Source organism: Thunnus thynnus, chromosome 9 (genome assembly GCF_963924715.1).
Source record: "Thunnus thynnus chromosome 9, fThuThy2.1, whole genome shotgun sequence".
NCBI classification, from domain to species: Eukaryota; Metazoa; Chordata; class Actinopteri; order Scombriformes; family Scombridae; genus Thunnus; species Thunnus thynnus.
Window position 1 is genome coordinate 10,023,914 of NC_089525.1, and position 19,319 is coordinate 10,043,232.

Here is a 19,319-nt window from a genome sequence, read left to right on the forward strand (position 1 = left end):
ATACACAAGCTGCCAATATGGCCATTCTGGTACGGATTCATGTGGAGGCCAGAGTCTGACAGTGACATCTCCATTCACTCTTGAATTCTTTTTCTCCTCCCAACATGCATGAACACACACACACACACACACACACACACACACATACGTACAGAGCCAGAGGCCATGGGAGGAGGAGCAGCGGCGGGGCATAAAAAAGCCTTTCTCCCTGCCGTGGGTCTCTGTGGGGTTTAGCATGGCATTATGGGAAGATTAGACTTTAGAGTGCTCTACTATCTGATGTCATTGTTGGTTTTACGTTGTCTGGATGGCTTGTGGAACTCGGACCTGATGGCAGGCACATTTCTCTCCAAACAAAATGCTCGGGGTTGCAGTTGTGATTGATTGCAGGTTCCTATTGTATCTGTCTGGTATGGCTCCATTGGAAGAAGAATTAGTCAGACAAAAACTCATGGAAAACGCTCCACATCTGACTCCATCAATCAAGTCAGCAATCAAAATAATTCAATTAAGAGACTTAAATCCCGCTGGCTTACGAGTCCCTGCTCCAATAGCCCAGAGACAAACTCAATTTACTGACAATCCATACATGATAGCATTAACTCCACTTTAAGGCTCAAATCTTTTTCCATTACTTACATTTTCTAAATATCAAGGGAAATACTAAGGAAATAGCTGAGTTAGACTGTTTACTTAGGAGAGGACAACTCAGAAAAAAATAAAATAAACAAAAGCAACTTCAAATACATAATAAAATTGCAGACAGGCATTCCAGACAACTAAACTAATTTGCAAGTTGTTTAGAAGGAGATTTATTTGCAAAACACAAGAAACTTTAGAAATGTTTTTTTATAGATCTGGTAAATGGCCGTACATTAGAGACGTGGGATTGTGGAGAGAACTTAGAGGAGGAGGTTGCTGAATATGTGTGTAATTGTCTTTTTCCCCCCCGTTTCCGAGGTGTGAAAGGGAATGCAGGGTTGCGCTGGGGTGTCCCAGGGAGAGGCGATTGAAGCGTCAGTCACAGCTGCCACACAGAGCCCCGGCGCGCAGCAAATCCCAGGACCGGCCCTCGTGGGCGGAGGGGCCGGGGCCGAGCCTGGGAGCAGCGGGAGTCCCACAGGCCTTTTCTTCCAACTCCTCTCACCAGCACAAGGGGGACCGGGATCACGCTGGGAGTTTGCTTAGAAAAGGCTGAGCCAAGACTTGGCAGAAAGGGTTAAATGGAGGCATGCACAGACACACACACACACACACACACACACACACACACAAATTCAAATGCTTTTTGGGGCTGTCTGTCTTGCCTGTGGGCATGGTGGGGAAAAAGTAGGAGAAAAATCAAAGAAAAAAATCAAACTTCCAGTTAACGTCTAAAAATTTGGGACATACATTTACACACACACACAAACACACACACACACACAGAGAGAACAAGAGAGGGACTGCTCAAACTAGATTACTGGAGAAATGAGTGTTTTTTGCTCAATGCCTGGGGAGCCTAATAGTGGTAAAGTCCTGAGGATTATACACTGTGCCATTTCCATGCTCCCCCTAATAGTCTCCATGTCCTGCCTCTGTATGCCATAGATGGATTATGATGCTTTATAATTAACATGGGGGAGGGGGGCTTGTTACAGACCGCCCATCTGCCACGCTGACACACTTACGGGGGGTATCCCTTGGGAAAAGGGGGCTGATACCACACTATTCCATTACTTTATCATTCTATCATTCTATTATCCTACCACTCCATTCAATTACACTGTCACTCCATTAGTGTACTCATAACAGTGAACAAAGAGCTCCATGATGATCATTAATGATAAGTTCAGAGCTGGTCGGGTATGGTCATACTTCATGTGGTCACTCCTATGACCTGTTACAAAAATAAACGTTACTTTGGTTCTGTTTAAGGGGGTGCAGGTAAGTGGAAAAGTTCAATAGTAGCCATAAAGATTTAAATTACATTATATTATAGTATATTTTATTGTTTTTATATTATATTATATTATATTATATTATATTATATTATATTATATTATATTATATTATATTATAGTTTTATGATTATTAGAAAAAAGTATATTTTTGTAGAAGGTTAAAGTTAATTCCTGACATTGGAAATGGAAATAGTTCAACCAAAGGAAAAAAATAATAATAATTCAAGGTCCACTTACTAGATTTTTCTGGTCTTCAACTGCATCTACAGAAAAAAAAAACTAAGTGGACCTTGAGTTAAAATGTTCTTTTTTTTAACTTTAAACTACTGTTTAAAAGATTAATAATAAAGTTTCACCTTCTACAAAAATATACTTTATGTTCCAGGGATAATTTTCTTACACTCAGGTTGCTGAGGAAGACCATGAAATGCAATTGAAAGCCTTGGAACAAGCTAGTAAAATTACTAGTAAAGCTAGAAATTAGAGTTTGAGTTGAGATTTTTTTTTTTTTTTCAAATATATTTTGAAGTTTTGTTTTTCAGCACTGAAAAAAGGAAAGAGTTATTTTCACCTCGTTTACATTGTAAACTCAAATTCTCAGCAAAACCATGACATTTTTATTTGTTAATAAACATCCTCTCCTAGTCCTATCCCACTCATATTTTTTTTCCATTGTTGGAATTTGTCATCCCCTTCCCCAAAATCCTGGCACACTAAATTCAAACCTCCCCACAAAAGTCTTTGGAGTGCCACAAACTGGGTGAAAACAGATCCCTCGCTGCCTGTATGCCGGTGACAACTCATGACGTCTTTAAAGAACTTCTAGTGCAGCTGGCTGTTAAGGTTACTTGCCCGCTGCTTGGGACTGGCGTCTGATGAGGTCTGCCTCCACAGCACAGAGGGGTTCTCTGAGAAAGAGTTAAGTCTATGAGGTCAGTCCGGAGGAGGAGGTTACGAGTTCCCGAGTCGGAGCCGCAGGGGTAATGGTTTTAGAGATGGCTGTCACACAGATCCGTTCCACTGTCCAACACCGCCGCTGATCTCCACCAATCCAAGTCCGCTTGCTTTTCAATTGCTCAACTCCTCTCTCCCTGTCCCCCTTTCTTCTTTTTCTCCCTCTCTTTCCCCCTCGCACTGACACATGGAAGTAATCTGGGAGCTCTACACTGGACTGAAAGGATGTGCGGTTGAGCCCAGGGCTGCGTTTCAACGCTCTACATTAGCTTCCTTTCCTCTCCTGTTTAATCCCCTTATTTTCAACTGCTCTTATGTAAAAGAGCTAAGATGGCAAACAAAAGGCAGACTTTGCCCATTCAACTTTTTTTCCTACTTCCTGTAACTCTGCATCGCTACATTTTCACTTGATTCAGCTAAAGCGGCGGTGAGGAGATGAGTAGAAATCTTAAGGGAAGCTTTCCAGCACCGCGCCTGTGCCTCTGCTTGGCAGAGCTGGAGCTGATGGGAACTTCCTGGTTGCTGCCAGCCAGGCCTCCGACTAATGAAGCCGGGTCGCTAACTGCCTGTAAGGCTGCCACTGTTCAGCCACTCCACACTCTTCCACCACTCGGCCCTCAACACTTTCACAGGGGCACACTGGCACGCTCCTAACACTTCCTTAATGCTCCACTGTGGCTGGACAAAGAACAATGGCACACTAACTTGCACTCTCAAGCACTCATTCACTTCCATAAGCTTATACTTGTCCCTTTCATAGGAGTCTTAGTGTTTTTTAATTATAGTATGAACACATAAATTAACAGAATGCTCATTTCATTTTAGAAAACAAGTGGATTTGCAAAAACTGGACAAAATTAAGATCAAATAACCAGTTTACTTTGTTTGTTTTGGCCCAATTATGTCTATTGAAGTAGTTTTCTACATTAAACAATATGTTGAGTTGCAAAAAGTTGTAACAATTTGGGCGTAGTTTTCTGTGCCTAACAACAGACAACTTACAACTATCTGAACTGTCCTGAAAACTTCTGTGTGAAAGTTCAATGGTTCCAAACTCTGGTTCTCAGGATCAATATTTATATCAATTATTTGTTCTAGGGCTGCAAATAATGATTATTTTTATTTTTGATTACGCTGTCTGCTATTATTTGGGTAATGAATAAGAATTTTGTCATGGAGACTATAATCATCATAAAAATGTCATGAAATACTCCAAAATTTTCAGAGAAGTTGGCATCTTCATAAAATTATATGAATCAGAGAAAAGCAGCAAATACTTACATTTAGAAAAAAAAAATTAAAAAAAACTAAAATAAATTACAAGTGATTATTTAATTGTAGGTGTTGGCAATATGACAATATATAATATATAATAATGTTAACATGGTATCAGACCTTTTAATATCTCTGGTTGTTTTAGGTTGTTTTAACACAATTGTTGCATGTGATGCAATATCTTGATCTGTCAGGTACTGGATATTCATTGGATAAGACAACCCCCTCCCACACACACACACACACACACACAAAACAAGATATTCCTGCCTCTATTCCTGTTGATCACCCAATTGATTATCAACTGATCATTCTGGCACTAGCTTGTACTTCATTGCATTCAGCTGTTGTCCCAGTTGTGAATAAGTCCTTCTAATACCTCTTAAAAGAAAACCAAATGTAACTCTGGGTCATGGCGGCCAGTTGGGAACGCATGAAGTACTCTATGCACATGAAAAAAAAAAGCTACAAAATTGGTTGCAAATGCGACTTATAATTCGGCGGACAAAGCTGGGTTTCGTGTGCACCACTGCTTGAATATGAAGAAATGAACGCATCAATAACACACAAAAACAGTATGATCAGCTTTCAGTGATGTGGCAGCCAAACCACCAGCGGATAAAGTGAGTCCATCTGGAGTGAAACCATGATGGAAAAAAACAGCATTTTCCATGAAATATCCTCAAGAGCTGCAAGCCCCTCTCCGAGTCCAGGTGCCTCACATAGATAACCAAATGAAGAATCTGTCGCTACACACACACACACCGCTGAAACAACAGACATGTCGACACAGAAGTGCACGCACATACAAGCGAACGCAGCTGTCCTCATAGCGAGACACTGGGTGCCTTTACAGCACCGTTGGCCAGTTGCTTTCCAGAAGTATTTCTTATTGGTTGGCCCTCCCTCTTGCTCTCTGAGTGGGGCTCAGGCTCTAAGTCCTCTCTGTGTGTAATGAGATCTCTATCAGAGAGAAACACGATCAGAGTCTAAAGGGTGTGGGGGGGGGAGAGTGAAGGGGGACTCAGGAAGGCAAGGAGAGAGAAGGTGTATATCGCAGGGGTAAAGGGGGCAAGCAGCAGGGCGTGGGGCAGGGAAGAAACAAAAACAGGCCTCTGACCCTCTCAGCAGTGACCCAGCGCTGCAGCGAGCATTCACTGAACTCCTTTTGCGAGGAAGCAAATCCTGTTTCTGGTCTAGTCCTCAAGTCTCATCCGGCTCTTGTTCAACAGGTTGCGGCAGTTTCACAGTTTTGCAGTTGCTGTTTGTTTTGGGTTTTTTTTAACCTCCTGCCGAAATCCTCCTTATATTTAAATGTCAGCGTGGAGGAGCTTTTCAGAACATCACTTTGCAGGAGTCAAAAGGTTTCTAAGTGTTTGAGTGAAAAACTTTCAAACATTTGTTTTGATAAGACCGGTTTCTAAAAACAAAGATGTGGAAGAGGTTTGTTTTTTTCCTAATTACCTCAAAAGGGGAAGAAAAAAAAAGTTTCCCTCAATTACATTAGCGGAAAAAGCTAATTATAAAAACAAAACTTGAACTTTAATTATGCCTTCTGTGCACATATTTTACTAATAGCAGCCAAATAAAAAGTAACCTCATCACCATCATTTTGTTTTCTCTGAAAAGATTATGATACTAATTGTTTTTCCTGTTGTTGTTGTTTTGGAAAAAATAAAGATGTTTGCTAAATATCACAATTAAATCCAGCTTAATCATCAAACTCGCTGAACCTTTAAACCGTGCAAGCATGTTATAAACCAAACCAGTCAACTGTTAAACTGTGAGCCTGGCAGCTAAAGTCAATGGCGAAGACCCACAGCAACACAGTCTTTAGCTGACTTTTATCAACACATACGCCTCTGTTATACTATTTTCTGTTCTTTTAGTGGGCTTCAAAACCTAGACAGGGGCCAAAAAATGTCTACAAACTGTTTCCAAGCTTTGTTGAAAATGTGAGGAGTTCAAAATCAGTGCAGCAGACTCTTAGCCAGCCCGTGGCTGTTCTCCCACTGTATGTTTTCAGAGGTGTGCGAAAGTGTTTTCAGTCTCCCATCATCTTGTTTGTCTCCTGAGCTGCTGCAAACAGGCTGTGGTTGCTACAGGTCATGAGGTAAATATTAGCTAAGGAGGGTTAGAGGACGTGCAGGAACCACTCATGGCAACCTTGTCAGATTATCATTAAATTGGCATCACTGCAGCATTCCTGAGCACACAGCGAGTATGTGTGTGTGTGTGTGTGTGTATGTACGTATGTAGTATGCCTGTACATTGCTTTGCTGGCTGCAGCCAAACCGATGGGACGTGATCAGTCATAACAAAGTGACATTTTCTGGCGTAATCCCACTCAGCTAAATGAGAACTAATCCGATTTGCTCTGATCAAATGTTAAGACGCTTTTTTTACCGGCCGGGGACGTTGACACATCCAGTCTTCTTCTGCACGGCTGCGCCTCCACCAAAAACCTACCCTCCTACCTCCCTCTTACCCCCCCTCTCGCCATTTCACTCATCCAACCTCACATTAAATATCAAAAAGGTCTGATACATCCTGCAGGAAAACTAATACTCAAGGATGTTTCTTCCTCTTCTTCTTCTTCTTTCTTCTTTCCAGACGGCACTACAGTGATGATGTATGTTGCCTGTTCAAGCACGCTGAGAGGAAATCAATTAAGCAAACCCCAGTTATTGATAACGCCAGGCGCTGGAGTGATAGCATCCTCACATAGAAATCCATAACTGCAGGAACACTCGCAGGAACCCGCATATAAACACGGACACACAAGTCTGCACACACGCATAAAGAAGAAAAAACAACACACACACACACACACACCATAGTGGCCCAAACCTGCTGGTTTCCTATACTTTGTCTCATAACTCATGGCCTGTGGGGAGGTGCTGGTATTGTTATATTTTGTGTGTATGTGGTAGAGTGTGCAAGCAGAGGGCCAGATTAATTTATTAGCTGAGGCAGCAGTGCTCCCCAAAGTGGGAACAGGAAGTAAGACATCGTAAATCTAGATAAGTCACCAGATAGCATACTGTACATTTCTATAGGCCTCTCGCTTTCTGTGTTATCACTGTGGAGCAATACAGGCCAAGACAGAGAGATGGATTTTAAAAAAAACAAAACAATGATGACTGATGCGTGTTGCTGTACAAGTATTCTCTCTTTTTTTATTGCCTATCAGACAGCGCTGCTGACTGATACATTTCAGAAGAAAAACAGGTTTGTCTTCTGTTATTGCAAAGCCTGCACACAGCAAGATAATTGTCTATTGTTTTCTAAGCGCTGAGCAGCAGGATAATTAGGTTGAGAGAACACTTTGTAGAGTGCATTATTGTTCCACTGTGAACTTTATGAAATATTCGGTCGGCATGGGGGTTTTACAAGGAGGAAAGTGGAGAAACAGATGGAGGAATGATCTTCCAATCCCTCTAAACCACCGTGGTAACCTTCTAAGACATTCCCTCCAGGTGACATCATCAATCAATAAATGTCTCCCTCTTTTTTTTTTTTCCCAACCATTTGTCTGGCCACGACTGACACAAGGTGTGAGTTTTTTTGTGCATGTGTGATATCTCTGTCTGATGAAGCTCATTGTTCCTACACCTCTGCAGCCATAGTCAAATAAAAGCTGATGGGCCGTAGTCTTACCATTAGGACAGGGCCACACACACACACACACACACACACACATACACACATATATATAGACACACACTCCAATGAACATGGCAGCAATATTCATAGTCACTGACTGCACAACGAGCTCCTATGACATCTGACATTTGGGGGATATTATGGATTCACTTGAATGAATAAGTTCTAGTTATAAGCTGGTAGAACTACTCTCCATTTCCCCTCGGTGCTGTGAGCTCAAATGAAGGTCAGCTCCTCAGCTCCAACCTTACAGAAATACAGGAGGGCTTTTTTTTTGTTTTTTTTTCTCCTTTTAGTTTATTTTCCCCTTTTGTATGCTTTCCAACATCATGCAAATGTGGGAGTCAAGTCTAAGTGGGCGATAATTGTTACCAGAGCGTATTTTATTATCAGCAGTCTGGGCTCACTCTGCTTGTTTTGATGGGAATAATATGATTTTTTTTTTTTTAAGAAAAAAAATGCCTGGCTTCAGCTGCTTGTTTTTGAGAAACTTGCCCTTGATTTGATGTTGAGAAATTAGACTGGATCCAAGCCAGGACAATTAAGAAAATTTTTATTCTTTTCAAATGTTTGTTACTCTGATATCTGAAACCATCTCTTCACACATTTTTGTGGGTAAACTGAATTCAAACTTGGAAAGTTGGGACGCAGCACTGGCCCTCCCAGGAGCCAGGTAGCCCGTGTCCAGGGGCTCCTGAGACTGGACCGAGCAGAGAAATATCCTCGATCCAATTAACTGGGCCACACCTTGACACGCTTGACATGCTTCACTTGTTTTTCTCTTTCAATCTCTACTCAGGTGATTACAACAATTACAAGAAATTATGGAGGAGAAGTGGACAAACTCTCAAAACTCTGATATAGAAGTGACCAAGTGGAGTTTGCCCTCTGTGTGGTAATAAAATGGTGCGTGTAATGTCATAAATTGCTATAATTAAACATCTATTATTGAGATTTAAGTGAGGCCTACTGTACATTGTATAAGCCTGTATCTGCTGTGTTCCTTTGGTGTTGGGAAATTCCCCACTGAGAAATAAATCAACACAAAAACGCTGCGGCGCAGGAATGACAATTAAAACTAAACACATTATTTTCTTTTGCACATAATTGGCACATTTAACAGAACATTTAACCCAGCTTGCACACAATGGCAACTTTTCCTCTAATGTTAGTCCTCCATTACGCACACACCCAACGACTTTGGCATGCTTGTACAAATGAAATACGAGACTTACTTGGAATTCTGCGAGCTCCAAATTATAGTCTCCAACGATTTTGCTGAGGGTAAAGCCGACCTACACATTAAAATAAAGATCCAGAGGTAATACTTCCAACAACCGAGTCCCGCCATTCTGATAAATGTACAGACAGTGAGCCGATAACTCAGAGCGTCGGACAGTGCGCCTGGCAGCCTTTATCTGTGGTTCGCCCGTTGGGAAGGTGAGCGTCGATCAGTCGGGAGCATGTGAGGTCGATATCAGATACATGTCCTTCTGTCCTACTTCTTAAAATCTGCTCCAGACCCCCGTGTCCTTGACTGAACTGTCCGCAGGACGTGCGAAGAAGAAGCCCTCGGTTCTTGATGGGATCTGGAGGAAAAAAGCAGCCCCCGAGTGTCCTGGTTGACCTGTGGCTGAGACGAAAACAGCCCTTGACGACCTTTTCAAATCTCTATAGAGACAACTCAGCGATACGATTCGATGTGTGGTGATGAAACAGATCTAACCAATCGCACAGTTTTTTTTTTTGGGCGATGCGGCTGCCGATCAAGCGCTGCGCCGTGTCTTTGTCAAAGCTCCCCTGATGGTGTCTGTACCTGTCGCTGTATATAGCCTACAGATGACCACATTCATCCATCAGTCACAACTCCGCAGCACGCTGGGAATCTCGAGGTCCACTTCATTCCAGTGTTATCTTTCAGTCATCCGCCCTCTGCTATTCTTCTGTGGAAAGGAATTGAGTTTCTGTTGTAAATATCCCTCCCGGCTCTCAGCGCTGTTCCGCGTGCGTGTTGCGCTCCAGCAGGGTCGCCTCTAGTCCAACTCGGGCATGCTGCGTGGCCAGTGCGTAAATAGTGCTCGGACACCACAGGCGCAAAAAGTGGCAAAGAGACGATTAGACGTGCTCACCAGCCGTGGCTCTAAATCCGCTCGCCAACATTTCCATGCCGGTGTATAGATTTTTCCTTTTTTCCTACCGTGTAGAAAACTCTCTGCGCTCCGCTGTGTGCAGCAGCTCGAGCTCAACTGTAACCCGAGCCGAAGCGAGCGCAGGGGGAACAGCCCACAGTGCGAGCCGCGGCCAATCAGAGCGCTCTGTCCGAACTTGGAAGCAGGAAGCGAAGGCATTTATGGGGACGTGGAGGGGTGGATGGTGGGGAGAGAGAGGGGGTGAAAAAAAAGGGGGGGGGCGAGGGGTGGGGGTCTGATATTGGGTTGACCCCCGCATCTCCACCCCCCACCACCTCGGTCCCGAGCCATCGACCCAAATTGAAATGGACTTTGGAATTATTCGTCATGCTGAAAGCTTTGGTGAGGATAACGAGCGTGATAGGCTGCTGGACTGTGCGTAAAAGTGCTTACAAGGATCAAAACTTTGGCCCCTTTAAGCCCAGGACCTGCTTCTGTCTGTAACATGTTTGCAATATACTGGCCTATCAAAATCTTTCTCTAGGGAATAATAATGAAGACTGTGGTAGGTAGGATAAGTGAATTAGTGGATTTTTTTCTTATATATATTCATATAACTGCTATAAATTTAATGTAGCACTATACATCTTTCTACACGTATGTTTATTGATTTTTTTTTACAGTATCAGTTATTTAGGTCCTTTCTTTTCTCTCTTTGAAGGGAATGATGATTAATGGTCTCTTTGGATCTCTTTCTAGTTGTCCCCTTCTGGGATAATGAACTGCATGAGAACTTAGTCTCCAGTGTCAATAGACAATAGACGGTCGGTAGCCTATAGTCATTGGGCCATTCATTCATTGAGGAAGAAATGCTTGACACATAATTGATCATGTCCATGTCTGTGCCCCCTTTGTGTGTGTGTGTGTGTGTGTGTGTGTGTGTGTGTGTGTGTGAGTGAGTGAGAGTGTGTGTGTGTGTGTGTGTGTGTGAGTGTGTGTGTGTGTGTGTGTGTGAGAGAGAGAGAGAGAGAGAATATGTGTGTTTGAGAGAGAGAGGGAGAGAGACCTACTCTTAATTTTGTTTCATTTATTCAATCAATGCCGCCCCCTAATGGTTGTGATGAAATCGATTCACAGAGTACAGAGGGGGGAATTCAGTGTAATTGGAAAGGAAAGATAACAGACATGTAAAGTCACACGCTTCCAGAAATAATTCTGATTACATCCTGTGGTGCCTTGACAGCCCATAAATCTTTGTGAAACAATAAGCCGACAGCTCAACATCGGGTTTACACCCAAATGATTATGCACTCTAATTATCTGAGTGTATTTATACTTGTGTATTTGCATCTGTTTGTGTGCATGTGTGCATGTGTGTGTGTGTGAGAGAGAGAGATAACAGGGGGCACAGAAGTTGGAGTGCTACGGCTGTATCCTCAGGATCCTGGCTACAGAGGATCACAGTGTGGTCATAGTAACCGCAAACACTGGCCAGTTGCCACAGAGCTGGCATGTCCCGTCTGAAGGCTTGGACGTCTGGGATACCTGATACTTCAGCGGCCAATCGCACGGACACAGATAGATACCTGATCAGCTGCGAGCCAATGAGATGCCGCTTGTGTCCAGTTTTGACGGCTGTCACAGCTGTGGCCAAAGATGATTGACCAATAGAAATATGGCTCCAGGACAATAATAGTGGACATGCCATGCTGTTGTCGTAGGAGTGTGATCAAAACCGCAGCCTTGGATCAGCAGAATCAAAAACACTTTATTAGCCAAGTGCAATATCATACAGAGATTCGCCTTGGGAAGCAATAAAAACAAATCTTTTACAACAGTATATAACTGTACACGTGGCAGAGGAACAACACATCATCACATTCAGTATAAGAGGATTATGGAGGGTACGTAGCTGATAATGGACTGTCCACATTACTCTACATAAACACAAAAAAGCTTTATGTAACCTGACATGCAGCGCAGTACATGTAAGGACAAAGGAGTACAGTGAATGTTCAGTCCACACCATGGAAGGCAGTTAGATTTTTCTTCCCCCCACCCGTCAGACAGCCACCTATGAAATAGTGGCGTTTTCAAGGAATGAGGTCATTGTGTTAATGTGTATAGGTGGCTGTGATTAGTGCTTCTATAAATAGCCTGAATGTACTTTGATACCACAGAAGCTACAGACGCTCTCCAGACACTGCAATATGGAGTATGGGCTTCGACTGCAGATTATTTTCATTATCTTTTAACTTACTGAGTGTTTGTTTTGTTCATTCATTCATTGTTTAGTCTAGAAAATGTCAGAAAACGGTGAAAAATGCCAAGCAGAGCCCGAGGAGACATCCTCAAGTTGCATGTTTTTTGCCAGCCAAAACCTAAAAACTCAAAGATATTCAGCTCAAATGTTCACATCTTGGCATTTTTGCTTGATACATGACTGAAATGATGAGTCGATTGTCAAAATTGTTGCAGATTTGGTGGTTTCAGCTCTAAAATGGAAAATAAGTGAAGCATTCACCCTTGCTTATGTTTTCTTCTCTCTGAAACTCTAAGATGAACCCTGCTGCCGAGGACATAGTTCCTTCCCAATCTGATATTTACACTTAGCAAACACTGAAACCATGACATCACCGTTCTGGGATGAAGGCGCTGCGGGCCTGTAGTCAGTCCAGCAACCTCACAGTGAAAATAAATCACAGTTTAAGTGGCCGCCTCTTGCTTTTAATCTGCCCTTAATGAAGTCTGGCACATTTCCCTCTGGTGTGGCTCCATGACACAGTCGTGATCTACGGGCCAGCCTGGAGACCAGAGGGCTGCGGCCTCAACGGGGCTGTGGGAGATGTGGCTTTAGCTGGGGCCACGGATCCAGGTATGAGCGGAGCCCCTTGGCATGCACGGGGTCAAGTGGTTAACCCTCGTTATCTGGAGAGGACGAGGAACATGTGACTCGGACGTTGCAGCTGTAATCAATATCGAGCAGCCATTAACCGCTGGGACAACACATCCTCACAGAGAGACAAGCACTTAACAGAGACACACATGTTTCCCGTCCGTCTCACGCACAGTAAAGCGTTCACTGCCATTACACTGAAGAAAACACACGGGCGTAAGAGCAAACAACATGAAATTACTTCAAACACTGGGTCATTGAAACAGTGGGGAAATGCTATTAATGTAAACAGACTATTTTCAGAGGCTGACACTTGAAAGTAGTTGTATGAGCTATTCATGCTGCTTTGATTTGACTGTAGCAGCAGCAGCAGCAGCAGCAGCGAGGCCAAGCTACACAACAGCTGGGGCATCCGCAGACTTACATTTCCTGTTGTGGTAGCCTATGCTTGATTGCTGTCCAGACGTCTTCCTCTTCTTTCCTCGTTCTGTTGCTTCACTCTACCTCCTCTCCTCTGCTCGGCTCAGTCATCATGACTGACAGGAAAGCACTGATTACAGACAAATAACAATCTGCGCTAAACATGTCCTCCTCAATTTAACATCCCAGCAGGAGATGTGAGCAAAAACCTCTTCTCTTCTCCTCTCTCCTCTCCTCTCCTCTTCTGTCATATCAGTAATTAGGTCTGATAACAAGACAATAGATGTTTCGTGTAGACATCTTTGTCTACATATAAACATTTTGGGATCTTGATAACAATCCTGATTAGTAGCTGGTTGTGATCCTCCTATCTTAACTCTCCACAGTTCCCTGCATTGTACCTTTTTCAGCTTCTCAGATGAGATTAGAATTTAAAAAGAGAAATTGTTCTTTGAAGCTTAATATCAAAGAACTCGACACTCAACGATTCCAGATGAAAAAATCGGTTAGAAAGTTAGGACATGCACAGACACACACACATGTTATTAACTCGCTGTGATTATTTGTTAGCGTAAACTGCATTTTGTAGGCCTGTGGCCCAGAGGGTTTAGAGAAGAGCTAAATTGATGGAGAGAATATGCCAAACGCTGGCCTGGGGGGCTGTTCTGTCCATTCTAATAGAATTACAAGCCTCTGATAGATGAGTCCTTTCTCCAAGGCTACTTGTCTGTCAAACATTAGGTCACACTCAGCTCCCAGATGGGTGGGAGAGCACCGAGGGAAGAGGGGGATAGTGGGGGCTCAAGGAACAGAGAAGAAAACGTCTGGAGAGGTGCCTCACTCCCTGCCAAGAAAAGGAGGGCAACAAAAGTGAAAGAGGGTTAGAAGAGAGAGGGAGGGATGAGAGAAAAAGACAGGGTGGGGAGCTGGTGAAAGAGAGTGAAATGAGTGGAGAGAAAGAGAGAGAGAGGGTGGGGGTTAAAGAAAGAGGAGAGAGTGAGAAGGATACAAAAGGGTGCATTCGAATCCACTCTAATTAAGGCCTGTGTGATGGACAGGACCTGCGGACGTGCCTTCTTTTCTTCTGGAGTGTGTGTGTGTGTGTGTGTGTGTGTGTGTGTGTGTATGTGTGTGTGTGTGTGTGAGAAGACGGTGTGACGATGGGAGGGGCCAGGCTCTAGTAGAGATGTCTGCTGCCAGCAGCCTGAATGGGACAAAGACCTGAATAGAAACTTCAAAGCGACCTCTGTGAGCTCACCACCCCTCCCACCCCCCCTCTTCACAGTCCCTTGGCTGTGTGATGGTCAACAAGCTCCTGTTCAAGTGGTGTGAGTGTGTGTGTGTGTGTGTGTGTGTGCGCGTGCATGGCATGTGTGATTCTGTTTTCCAGTCTGTTATTTTCTGACTGCTACATGCATTTCTTGGCAGCTATGCCTGCAGTGTGGATTTCAAAGTGGGTCTTTCTGCCTGTGCCGTGTTTTTTTGTCTTATGTGAGGATGTGTGTGTTTGCTTTAAAGAGCAGACTGCAGAATGCAGATATAATTGGAGCACAGGATCTGACTCATTGCTCTCCCCCTCTGAACCGAGCACTGGCTCACTTTGGTGGGATTGGAATTGAAACAAGTAGCCCACAGAGCTGACGTGTTGAAGAAATTATTGTGGCTAAATGATACAGAGGGATTTAGCGTCTCATTTAATCCCTGTGTCCTTACTGATTTTGGCCGGTGTTATGATCTCGTGGCATGTGTCATCTAATTCTATTTGGCTCGGGCTTAGGGCTTCTAATGATCTTCCACTTATCACCCCTCTCTCTACAGTAGACACTCTTCAAAGTGTCTCTCCCAGCAACACTATAGCCCTCACACGACTATTCTGGCGGCTGCATGGAGTGGGAATCTTTCAAGGCCCCTGAGAAAAACAGGAAGACTTGGGGTGATGGCCAGGGCAGGCAGAAAGATAAGATTTGTGTGCGTATTGTGCTCTTCAGCACAAGTACGATTGTGTGTGTGTGTGTGTGTGTGTGTGTGCTTGTGTGTGTGATTGCACGCCTCACAAAGGTATCTGTCCTGTCTGAGCCCACTTGCACCAGTCAAGAGTCAGGTCAGGCTCTAAAGCCCCTGGGATCAACATGTCATTGTTGCAGCTCAGTGTCACTGACATGTCCTCAGTGACATCATCACCCGGGGACACTGCACAGATAATTCATCTCACTTCAATGCTCAGCTGAAGAGCCATTAGAGTCCACCTCTAATCAGAGTACAGAATAAAGTTGCCCCAACAACCTCATCAATGTTGCCTTTTTTCCCTCTGGGAGGTTCAGTGTGTTGGTGTAGGCCACTGCAGCTTTGATCATATATTTATGTTTTAAGATATAGTACAGAAGCCCTGCATGCATGCAGGTCTAGCCTTCATAATGCCAGTGCTGGTGGAGAAACCTTCTCTCAAAGTGCCTTTATTTCAAATCTAGCAGTTGTCGTCATCGGTTTCTGGGAAAATATGCTTATATTTGAACCATAGAAAATCACATTGAGATAACCTTATCTGGAGATAGAATGTTATCTGTCATCTTGATTATGTCATATGTTTTCAGCTGAGCGCAATTCTGTGCAGCTATGAATAGAGGCCATAAAAATCCTGAAGGAGGCCTGTAGTGTGCAATGCCCACACACACACACACACACATACACATACATGCGCAGTAATTGTGACACGCCTTTAAAACAAAGACACAAGAATAATCACAGCTAATGCACATGCTTGTGCACATGTCCGCATACACGCTGGGAAACAAAAAGGAAGCATTGCACCCTTGCACAAACACACCTTTGGCAACCGAAGATATACACCAAAACAAACACACTTTAAACCCAGGGAGACAAACTCCTAAATCTGAGGATGTCCTTGTTAGTAAGCAGCCGAGGGTACACGAGTGCTCTCAGCCGCATCATCAAAGCCTCAGCAATTACTCCCATGCTCCCTCACTCTAGCATAAATCTGCTCTTATCTCGGCTCGCTGCAGGATCAGGGAATATCAGCTCCAGCATCTGCTCCATCTACAAACCCAGCCACTAAAAGCACAACAAAGTGGCTCTGCAGGCATAAATAAAGGAAGGAGGGGCACCGGAAGAAGCGAGGGGGGCAATAGAGAGAATCAGAGAAAGAAAGATAGGCAGAGGGACGTATAGGGGTGTGTTCCTGCTTGTCTTATTTGCCCAGTGCCTTCGGGCTCATTCACAGTGCAATCTGTCAATCAGCCAGTCAAGAAAACTCACTCAAACTGATTTCCAAGCAGCCTCTGCTCGGCTCAACCAGCAGGCAGGACAAATTCTTCACGGGAAATTAAGACATATGGAGAGTAAGAAGGCTGAGGTGAAAGGTCAGAGTTTAAGATTTAATGGTCAGATGGCAGATATGAAGTTAAGACAACTGTGTCATATTTATTAGAGGGGTTAAAAAGATCACTGACTCTGTTTGTCAGACTCCAGAGAAGTTACTGTGAGTAGGATCAAGGCCCCCCAGGAAACATTTTTTACAGTATTAACCCAGTTTGCTCAGAGAAGTCAGCAGATTTCAGGTGTTATCAAAGTTGCTCACACCTGGCTGAGGCAGCAGATATGACAGATGAACAGGTCTCCAAGCTATTTTTAGGAGGATGTTTATTTTCCTCGCGGCTGGACTAAAGCAACATCTTTCATTCTGACCTCTTTATCGCAGCTGTGACCCTGACCTCCCTCCTCCACCTCCTCCACCCAGTCTCCTGTACCTCCCCGTCCTCTCTGCATTTCCTCCTTTCCTCTCCTTGCCCTCTACTCCCATTCGCCTGGTTTCAACCACTCCCTGCTCTCCAAACACGGCCTGTGTGTGTGAACGGGAGGGTACCTGAAACATTTTTTTGTTTTTACATGATGTATAATGTAGATACTACTCAAATTTACAACTATTCAAGGCTACTCATACATGAGCTGTAAGCCGCAGCCCGCCGGTCGTGAATCAGTAATCGAGACAAAATGTTACAAGTAAACGTTATGAGGAAATACCTCAGCTCCAGGTGCTGGCTGGGGGTCACGGGTGAGAGGTGAGGGGTCACACACTGCCCCTCAGGGCTCCCTGAACCTTGACCTCGCAAGACTGATGAATTGTGTGCTAACGAGGACCAGCTCTCTCTTACTGTGCCTGCACTCTCTCTTCTTGTCTAATCCCCCCCCCCCTCTTCTTTCCATTCTCCTGGGGTCTGATCCGGCAGCAGAATAGTTCTACTTATACCTGCTGAACCTTTAAAGTACCTCTCCATCTGTCGTCTCCCTTGGATTTATAATTGCCATCATATCACATTCAAACTAGGCACTGTCGCACTCTTACATAACTTAACCCCTATCTACCAGCGCATGCAATACTTAAGAATAGATTGAATAAATTATTATTGGGTGAGGTGTTAAATCTTGGCCAGCAATAGAAGTGCTCTCTTTCTAATGAGGCTCCCCTACCTCATCCTCTGGCTCATATCCTCGCAGAAGGGAAGTGAAAAAGCTAATCACGGGCACATGCATCAACCGTCTGCCCACACATGCGCAATGTGCATGCAGAAAAAACTCAGTGCAACCCCACCCTGCGTGCATGCACGAACGGACACGGCACAAAGATGGACACTGCACACACATTTAACACACATCTGCACGCTGGGCCATTTGCACAGTCACATCATAGAGCCAATTAAAGAGATGAGTCTTATTAGCAGAGGTGTCCTGGCCCTCGTTAATCACTGGGGTTTCCTGGCAGGGGCTGGTGACATGCAGAGCTCTCCGTCATCTTTATGAGACCTGTCTCATCACGCCCTTATAAGACACTCATCCAAACTTTACTGAGACTCATGATTTAGCAGAGTGCCTTGGCCCAGAAATGCGTTCAGTCAACTGTGGGTCACCTTTGAATGAGCTTCAAGGGATTCGAAAAATGGAAGCGTGGAAATGTAGGCCTTGTGTGGCGCATTTGCTACCTCACAGGCTTGCATGTTTTGCAGAGTTTCCTCTAATTGAAAAACCATAATCTTGTTTCCCCTTCCTGCAGGGAAAACCATTATTATCCTCGCTGCACAGGCACAGGCCCACTGGGACGAGTGAAAGTGGCTCCGCAACAATGATGTGAGGTGAGGAGGAGAGAAGGTGCAGAGAATCAGATTCCAGGGTAAATATCATTCTGTTCCCAGCTGAAAACTCATCTTGTTTTCTCACTTCGCGGGGTCGAATGCCCTGCCTGGACCTCTGGACCACCTGCAGCTCTGCTGATGACAGATTCCCTCCACACACTGGACCATCTCAGCCCTCAGTGCCAAAGAGAGACTAATCCTCCTGCCTCTGTGCTCTAAGTACAATAGTCCTGTCACTCGTTCACTCATTCAGCACACCTTTAGCTGCTCCGCCTGTGTGTCAATGCAAAGAAAACCGACAGGAGGCAGACAGTGGGTTCCCACGGCGCTCTATTCATAGCTTACCACTGGAATCTGACCTGTTCTGGCCTGTCTCATGAAACCTGCTCCTCATAATTGAAGGGCATTGATCCTTTTTCTCATTTCACATTCACCTTGACATCTCTGTTATGGCCCAGAGACTGTCTCCTGTTAATCCAGGGGAGATTCTTTCCCTTTATTTAGTTACCAGATATTTTATCGGAGAGCACAGTGCATTGTTGAAATGATATGCATCAGAAATGTCAAGGATATAGTGTACAGTAATGCACTCATGGGACACTAGAGGAGTCTGGAGTTGCTAAATGTGGACCTGGAAGTTGGTCTGTTTATGTGTGCGTGTTTGTCCATGTGCCTAATCTGAGGCTGGTCCTGGTAAATGATTTTCCGGGGTCAGCTGCTTTCCTCTGCCCTTACAAGCCGAGGAGATTACAACCAATGCACTCATTAATGATTTATCCACGGAATTAAAATTCTGCAGGTTTATCTTCTCGCAGAATGCTGGAAATAGTCTTGTCCTGCGTGTGCAAAAACTTTTCTCAGGGTTGTAATCAATTATAGGAAAGATCGGCTT

General features: G+C 44.2%; 1 protein-coding gene across 1 annotated transcript in view; it reads right to left on the reverse strand.

The window, feature by feature from the left end:
* Positions 1–10,100, reverse strand: part of efnb1 (ephrin-B1) — a 58,834-nt gene extending 48,734 nt beyond the window's left edge. Inside the window, exon 1 of the mRNA XM_067598764.1 lies at positions 9,074–10,100. Within this exon, the coding sequence (XP_067454865.1) occupies positions 9,074–9,189 (116 nt within the window). The 5' untranslated portion in view covers positions 9,190–10,100. The remainder of the gene's footprint in view (positions 1–9,073) is intronic.
* Positions 10,101–19,319: the final 9,219 nt, after the last annotated feature.